This window comes from Melanostigma gelatinosum (assembly GCF_949748355.1).
Source record: "Melanostigma gelatinosum genome assembly, chromosome: 16".
Lineage (NCBI taxonomy): Eukaryota > Metazoa > Chordata > Actinopteri > Perciformes > Zoarcidae > Melanostigma > Melanostigma gelatinosum.
Window position 1 is genome coordinate 24,569,465 of NC_136649.1, and position 9,375 is coordinate 24,578,839.

The 9,375-nt window shown below is 44.7% G+C and overlaps 1 protein-coding gene across 1 annotated transcript in view; it reads left to right on the top strand.

Moving 5' to 3' along the window:
- Positions 1-6,352: 6,352 nt before the first annotated feature.
- The window catches only part of baz1a (bromodomain adjacent to zinc finger domain, 1A), a gene marked incomplete at its 5' end in the record, with an annotated part of 27,396 nt that continues 24,373 nt past the window's right edge, over positions 6,353-9,375 (top strand). The window contains 2 exons of the mRNA XM_079286843.1: positions 6,353-6,379; positions 8,270-8,391. Of these exons, the coding sequence (XP_079142969.1) occupies positions 6,353-6,379; positions 8,270-8,391 (149 nt within the window). The remainder of the gene's footprint in view (positions 6,380-8,269; positions 8,392-9,375) is intronic.

The window sequence follows — 9,375 nt, forward strand, 5'->3', positions numbered from 1 at the left end:
CCACTGCTGTGAACAGAACAACATGTTTCACACGTTCATCTACATGTGTGTGTTGAGTCTTCATCACAGTCAGAGCATGTGATGCAGCGCTACTCTTCATCACTGTGATGCAGCGCTACTCTTCATCACTATGACCAGCTCTACTCTTCATCACTATGATGCTGCTCTACTCTTCATCACTATGATGCTGCTCTACTCTTCATCACTGTGATGCAGCTCTACTCTTCATCACTATGATGCTGCTCTACTCTTCATCACTATGATGCTGCTCTACTCTTCATCACTATGATGCTGCTCTACTCTTCATCACTATGATGCTGCTCTACTCTTCATCACTATGATGCTGCTCTACTCTTCATCACTGTGATGCAGCTCTACTCTTCATCACTATGATGCTGCTCTACTCTTCATCACTATGATGCAGCTCTACTCTTCATCACTATGATGCAGCTCTACTCTTCATCACTATGATGCAGCTCTACTCTTCATCACTATGATGCTGCTCTACTCTTCATCACTATGATGCTGCTCTACTCTTCATCACTATGATGCAGCTCTACTCTTCATCACTATGATGCAGCTCTACTCTTCATCACTATGATGCAGCTCTACTCTTCATCACTATGATGCTGCTCTACTCTTCATCACTATGATGCTGCTCTACTCTTCATCACTGTGATGCAGCTCTACTCTTCATCACTATGATGCTGCTCTACTCTTCATCACTATGATGCTGCTCTACTCTTCATCACTATGATGCTGCTCTACTCTTCATCACTGTGATGCAGCTCTACTCTTCATCACTATGATGCTGCTCTACTCTTCATCACTATGATGCAGCTCTACTCTTCATCACTATGATGCAGCTCTACTCTTCATCACTATGATGCAGCTCTACTCTTCATCACTATGATGCAGCTCTACTCTTCATCACTATGATGCTGCTCTACTCTTCATCACTATGATGCTGCTCTACTCTTCATCACTATGATGCAGCTCTACTCTTCATCACTATGATGCAGCTCTACTCTTCATCACTATGATGCAGCTCTACTCTTCATCACTATGATGCAGCTCTACTCTTCATCACTATGATGCTGCTCTACTCTTCATCACTATGATGCTGTTCTACTCTTCATCACTATGATGCAGCTCTACTCTTCATCACTATGATGCTGCTCTACTCTTCATCACTATGATGCAGCTCTACTCTTCATCACTATGATGCTCCTCTACTCTTCATCACTATGATGCAGCTCTACTCTTCATCACTATGATGCTGCTCTACTCTTCATCACTATGATGCTGCTCTACTCTTCATCACTATGATGCTGTTCTACTCTTCATCACTATGATGCAGCTCTACTCTTCATCACTATGATGCTCCTCTACTCTTCATCACTATGATGCAGCTCTACTCTTCATCACTATGATGCTGCTCTACTCTTCATCACTATGATGCTGCTCTACTCTTCATCACTATGATGCTGTTCTACTCTTCATCACTATGATGCTGTTCTACTCTTCATCACTATGATGCAGCTCTACTCTTCATCACTATGATGCTGTTCTACTCTTCATCACTATGATGCAGCTCTACTCTTCATCACTATGATGCTCCTCTACTCTTCATCACTGTGATGCAGCTCTACTCTTCATCACTATGATGCTGCTCTACTCTTCATCACTATGATGCTGCTCTACTCTTCATCACTATGATGCAGCTCTACTCTTCATCACTATGATGCAGCTCTACTCTTCATCACTATGATGCTGCTCTACTCTTCATCACTATGATGCAGCTCTACTCTTCATCACTATGATGCAGCTCTACTCTTCATCACTATGATGCTGCTCTACTCTTCATCACTATGATGCAGCTCTACTCTTCATCACTATGATGCAGCTCTACTCTTCATCACTATGATGCAGCTCTACTCTTCATCACTATGATGCAGCTCTACTCTTCATCACTATGATGCTGCTCTACTCTTCATCACTATGATGCAGCTCTACTCTTCATCACTATGATGCTGCTCTACTCTTCATCACTGTGATGCAGCTCTACTCTTCATCACTATGATGCTCCTCTACTCTTCATCACTGTGATGCAGCTCTACTCTTCATCACTATGATGCTGCTCTACTCTTCATCACTATGATGCTGCTCTACTCTTCATCACTATGATGCAGCTCTACTCTTCATCACCATCATGCTGCTCTACTCTTCATCACCATCATGCAGCTCTACTCTTCATCACTATGATGCAGCTCTACTCTTCATCACTATGATGCAGTTCTACTCTTCATCACCATCATGCTGCTCTACTCTTCATCACCATCATGCACCTCTACTCTTCATCACTATGATGCAGCTCTACTCTTCATCACTATGATGCAGCTCTACTCTTCATCACTATGATGCAGCTCTACTCTTCATCACTATGATGCTGCTCTACTCTTCATCACTATGATGCAGCTCTACTCTTCATCACTATGATGCAGCTCTACTCTTCATCACTATCATGCTGCTCTACTCTTCATCACCATCATGCTGCTCTACTCTTCATCACTATGATGCAGCTCTACTCTTCATCACTATGATGCAGCTCTACTCTTCATCACTATGATGCTGCTCTACTCTTCATCACTATGATGCAGCTCTACTCTTCATCACTGTGATGCAGCGCTACTCTTCATCACTATCATGCTGCTCTACTCTTCATCACCATCATGCTGCTCTACTCTTCATCACTATGATGCAGCTCTACTCTTCATCACTATGATGCAGCTCTACTCTTCATCACTGTGATGCAGCGCTACTCTTCATCACTATGATGCAGCTCTACTCTTCATCACTATGATGCTGCTCTACTCTTCATCACTATGATGCAGCTCTACTCTTCATCACTATGATGCAGCTCTACTCTTCATCACTATCATGCTGCTCTACTCTTCATCACCATCATGCTGCTCTACTCTACATCACTATGATGCAGCTCTACTCTTCATCACTATCATGCTGCTCTACTCTTCATCACCATCATGCTGCTCTACTCTTCATCACTATGATGCAGCTCTACTCTTCATCACTATGATGCAGCTCTACTCTTCATCACTATGATGCTGCTCTACTCTTCATCACTATGATGCAGCTCTACTCTTCATCACCATCATGCTGCTCTACTCTTCATCACTATGATGCAGCTCTACTCTTCAGCACTATGATGCTGTTCTACTCTTCATCACTATGATGCAGCTCTACTCTTCATCACTATGATGCTGCTCTACTCTTCATCACTATGATGCAGCTCTACTCTTCATCACTATGATGCTCCTCTACTCTTCATCACTATGATGCAGCTCTACTCTTCATCACTATGATGCTGCTCTACTCTTCATCACTATGATGCTGCTCTACTCTTCATCACTATGATGCTGTTCTACTCTTCATCACTATGATGCAGCTCTACTCTTCATCACTATGATGCTCCTCTACTCTTCATCACTATGATGCAGCTCTACTCTTCATCACTATGATGCTGCTCTACTCTTCATCACTATGATGCTGCTCTACTCTTCATCACTATGATGCTGTTCTACTCTTCATCACTATGATGCTGTTCTACTCTTCATCACTATGATGCAGCTCTACTCTTCATCACTGTGATGCAGCTCTACTCTTCATCACTATGATGCTGCTCTACTCTTCATCACTATGATGCTGCTCTACTCTTCATCACTATGATGCTGTTCTACTCTTCATCACTATGATGCAGCTCTACTCTTCATCACTGTGATGCAGCTCTACTCTTCATCACTATGATGCTGCTCTACTCTTCATCACTATGATGCTGCTCTACTCTTCATCACTATGATGCAGCTCTACTCTTCATCACTATGATGCAGCTCTACTCTTCATCACTATGATGCTGCTCTACTCTTCATCACTATGATGCAGCTCTACTCTTCATCACTATGATGCAGCTCTACTCTTCATCACTATGATGCTGCTCTACTCTTCATCACTATGATGCAGCTCTACTCTTCATCACTATGATGCTGCTCTACTCTTCATCACTATGATGCTGCGCTACTCTTCATCACTATGATGCTGTTCTACTCTTCATCACTATGATGCAGCTCTACTCTTCATCACTGTGATGCAGCTCTACTCTTCATCACTATGATGCTGCTCTACTCTTCATCACTATGATGCTGCTCTACTCTTCATCACTATGATGCAGCTCTACTCTTCATCACTATGATGCAGCTCTACTCTTCATCACTATGATGCTGCTCTACTCTTCATCACTATGATGCAGCTCTACTCTTCATCACTATGATGCAGCTCTACTCTTCATCACTATGATGCTGCTCTACTCTTCATCACTATGATGCAGCTCTACTCTTCATCACTATGATGCAGCTCTACTCTTCATCACTATGATGCAGCTCTACTCTTCATCACTATGATGCAGCTCTACTCTTCATCACTATGATGCTGCTCTACTCTTCATCACTATGATGCAGCTCTACTCTTCATCACTATGATGCTGCTCTACTCTTCATCACTGTGATGCAGCTCTACTCTTCATCACTATGATGCTCCTCTACTCTTCATCACTGTGATGCAGCTCTACTCTTCATCACTATGATGCTGCTCTACTCTTCATCACTATGATGCTGCTCTACTCTTCATCACTATGATGCAGCTCTACTCTTCATCACCATCATGCTGCTCTACTCTTCATCACCATCATGCAGCTCTACTCTTCATCACTATGATGCAGCTCTACTCTTCATCACTATGATGCAGTTCTACTCTTCATCACCATCATGCTGCTCTACTCTTCATCACCATCATGCACCTCTACTCTTCATCACTATGATGCAGCTCTACTCTTCATCACTATGATGCAGCTCTACTCTTCATCACTATGATGCAGCTCTACTCTTCATCACTATGATGCTGCTCTACTCTTCATCACTATGATGCAGCTCTACTCTTCATCACTATGATGCAGCTCTACTCTTCATCACTATCATGCTGCTCTACTCTTCATCACCATCATGCTGCTCTACTCTTCATCACTATGATGCAGCTCTACTCTTCATCACTATGATGCAGCTCTACTCTTCATCACTATGATGCTGCTCTACTCTTCATCACTATGATGCAGCTCTACTCTTCATCACTGTGATGCAGCGCTACTCTTCATCACTATCATGCTGCTCTACTCTTCATCACCATCATGCTGCTCTACTCTTCATCACTATGATGCAGCTCTACTCTTCATCACTATGATGCAGCTCTACTCTTCATCACTGTGATGCAGCGCTACTCTTCATCACTATGATGCAGCTCTACTCTTCATCACTATGATGCTGCTCTACTCTTCATCACTATGATGCAGCTCTACTCTTCATCACTATGATGCAGCTCTACTCTTCATCACTATCATGCTGCTCTACTCTTCATCACCATCATGCTGCTCTACTCTACATCACTATGATGCAGCTCTACTCTTCATCACTATCATGCTGCTCTACTCTTCATCACCATCATGCTGCTCTACTCTTCATCACTATGATGCAGCTCTACTCTTCATCACTATGATGCAGCTCTACTCTTCATCACTATGATGCTGCTCTACTCTTCATCACTATGATGCAGCTCTACTCTTCATCACCATCATGCTGCTCTACTCTTCATCACTATGATGCAGCTCTACTCTTCATCACTATGATGCAGCTCTACTCTTCATCACTATGATGCTGCTCTACTCTTCATCACTATGATGCAGCTCTACTCTTCATCACTATGATGCAGCTCTACTCTTCATCACTATGATGCAGCTCTACTCTTCATCACTATGATGCTGCTCTACTCTTCATCACTATGATGCAGCTCTACTCTTCATCACTATGATGCTGCTCTACTCTTCATCACTATGATGCAGCTCTACTCTTCATCACTATGATGCAGCTCTACTCTTCATCACCATCATGCTGCTCCACTCTTCATCACCATCATGCTGCTCTACTCTTCATCACTATAAAGACACTTTACGCACAATTTAAACTAATTACAACTACCAACAGTCATGCCTCCAATGACCTTAATGTGTTGTCACATGATGTCAAAGACTAAACTACAGCTTGCAACAGGAAGTGCCTCTGCGAGCTGCCGCTGCCGATGTGCGCGCGCCCTTTCTCCACTTCTCACCTGTCGCCTCGCAAATTGCGCAACTGTAACGCTGGCAGCCTCGTGGGGAGGGGAGGGGGGAGCTGCGCTCATGTGATTGGTTGAAAATAAGAACGTTGAACAAAACGCATTTGCGAATCCAGCGATGTCAGAAGAGTCTCATAAGCCCACAGTTAGTGCGATCCACAAACAAATGCATACAAACCCACAAACAAATATAAAAAATCCACACAGAAATACATACAAATGCAGAAATGTATTTGTGATTCTTTTTTACATTTATATAAATCGTAATTTATTCATGTGTGCATTGAAATGTATTCGTGAATCGTTCTGTTTGCATTTGCAATTATTGAGACTGATCTGACCCCATCGATTTGTCACTCGTAGATTTTGACAAATAAAGTCTCCATGAGGGTTTAGAAAGTCGCCAAGTTGGCAACACTGACACCGGCTAAATGTGTCCCCAGAGCAACACTGGACGTAACAATGGTTCCTATCACATATAAAACCAAACAAAAATCCATCTTCATAAAAACAAGTTGTACAAATGATAATATGTAAACAAGCATATTAAAGCTACTGCAGATAGAAAAACAAACGCAGTTAACTTACCAGAGCTGCTGTTCACTATCTAAAGACAAAGTCCATCCTCCTTTCTTTGTTAACAAAGAGTTTAATCTTTAGTTCCAGTAAGAAGTCCTTCTCCATTCATGGACGCTAGTGAAGACAGTCGAGTCTCCCTAGTTGTATTTCTTGAATACGTTTTAATGCGTTTGAGGCTGAAGATGTCCGCTCACAGATGCAGCAGATTTTGGGATTGTCACCGTCCAACATGTCACGCTAGCCCACTGACCAATCACGTAGCTATAGGCCAGCTAGCAGCTCTGACACGTCAAAGAATACGCCCAACATGTCAAACTAAAGATCTGATTGGTTGAACACTGACAATCAACAACATCGTCCCCGTTCACTTAAAGTGCACATGATGCACTTGTGAGTCTGCAGGCCTCTGCCTCTGTTCCACCTAGAGACACAGAGGTGAGATCTGATTGGATAAAAGCTCTACTTAAAACAAGCTGCACTGGAAGCAGAGCAACTGAGGAAGACAGGAGCTGTGCAATGATAACATAAGATAATGGAGAAATATTATATAAATTACAATACATGTAGTGTATTTAAGAAACTTTATAAAATTATAAAATAGATATAACTTTGTGATTCTGTGTCGGCCACTGACGGCCCACCACTGATATTGACATATCGTATATTATAGTACATAGTATCATCTATTTCTCCAACATAATGAGTTCAAACTCATTTATTTCTGAAAACTGGACTATTATGATTCATGTAAATCAGGAGAGCTGACTTATTCTTCTTCAGAAGACGAGTATAATAATAGAACCTCGGCTAGATCGAGGTACAGTTCAATGTAGTGGATATTCTGCAAAATAACTCAAAAGTGACTTTTATTTCATCTCATTTCATTTTATTAAACTGTCAGTACTCGACATCCGGATCCACACTCCAGACCAAATGGTGGCGGTAATGCACCATTCACTGTTTGCCAACCGCCAATAAACCTCAAAGAAGAAGAAAGAAGAAGAAGAGGAACTAGTAGGATAATAGGAACACTGAGATTTCCCAGCTCCGTGAGGGTCCGTGAAGGGGACAACAACTTGGTCAACAAGCCGCGGTGTTGAGCGGGACTACTTCTTCTTCGGGACTTTGTACCAGGGGATTAACCGTCCAGCGGTAAACGGTACTCGGTGAAGTCCCCCAGAGACGTGTTAGTACCGGGTTTGTACCGTGTTTGTACCGTGTTAGTGTTGGGTTTGTACCGGTAGAGTCGGTGAACCTCGCGGCGCCATGTGGGCAGATTAACGGACTCCGAACAAAAGACCCGCGAGGCTGCTTCCGCGCGGCTTCTGCTCGGTTTTCCTCCGGTTCTCTCGTGAGACCGGACTTTTTTGGGGTGTTTTTTTGCTCGCGGCCCGGTCCGGAGGGTCCCAGGTTCGGTTCTCTGTGACCCGGTTTTCCCTCCTTATTTGCTGTTTAGTTTCAAAGAGATGCCGCTCCTCACCGGAAAGCCTTCGTCCGGCAGAGACCTCCAGCAGACCTGAGACCAGAAGAGGAGGTCTTCCTCTGCAAGATCACCCACGAGATCTTCAGGCGCTACGAGTGAGTACCTGTCTCCCACCTACCTGTCCCTCACCTTCCTGTCCCCCACCTACCTGTCTCCCACCTACCTGTCCCTCACCTTCCTGTCCCCCACCTACCTGTCTCCCACCTACCTGTCCCTCACCTTCCTGTCCCCCACCTACCTGTCTCCCACCTACCTGTCCCTCACCTTCCTGTCCCCCCACCTACCTGTCTCCCACCTACCTGTCCCTCACCTTCCTGTCCCCACCTACCTGTCTCCCACCTACCTGTCCCCCACCTTCCTGTCTCCCACCTACCTCTCCTTTCTCCTCAGTGAGTTCTTTGAGAGGACCACCCTGTGTAACAGTCTCTCTCCTCACTCCTCTCTGCTCACTCCTCTCTCTCTCCTCTCTCCTCACTCCTCACTCCTCTCTGCTCACTCCTCTCTCCTCTCTCCTCACTCCTCACTCCTCTCTCCTCTCTCCTCTCTCCTCTCTCCTCACTGCTCATCCTCTCTCCTCTCTCCTCTCTCTCTCTCCTCTCTCCTCTCTCCTCACTCCTCACTCCTCTCTCCTCTCTCCTCTCTCCTCTCTCCTCACTGCTCACTCCTCTCTCCTCTCTCCTCTCTGCTCACTCCTCTCTCCTCACTCCTCTCTGCTCTCTCCTCACTCCTCTCTCCTCTCTCCTCTCTCCTCTCTCCTCACTCCTCTCTGCTCACTCCTCTCTCCTCTCTCCTCACTCCTCACTCCTCTCTCCTCTCTCCTCACTGCTCACTCCTCTCTCCTCTCTCCTCTCTCCTCTTCCTCTCTCCTCACTCCTCTCTGCTCACTCCTCTCTCCTCTCTCCTCTCTCCTCACTTCCTCTCTCCTCACTCCTCTCTCCTCACTCCTCTCTGCTCACTCCTCACTCCTCACTCCTCTCTGCTCACTCCTCACTCCTCTCTCCTCTCTCCTCACTCCTCACTCCTCACTCCTCTCTCCTCACTCCTCTCTGCTCACTCCTCACTCCTCTCTCCTCACTCCT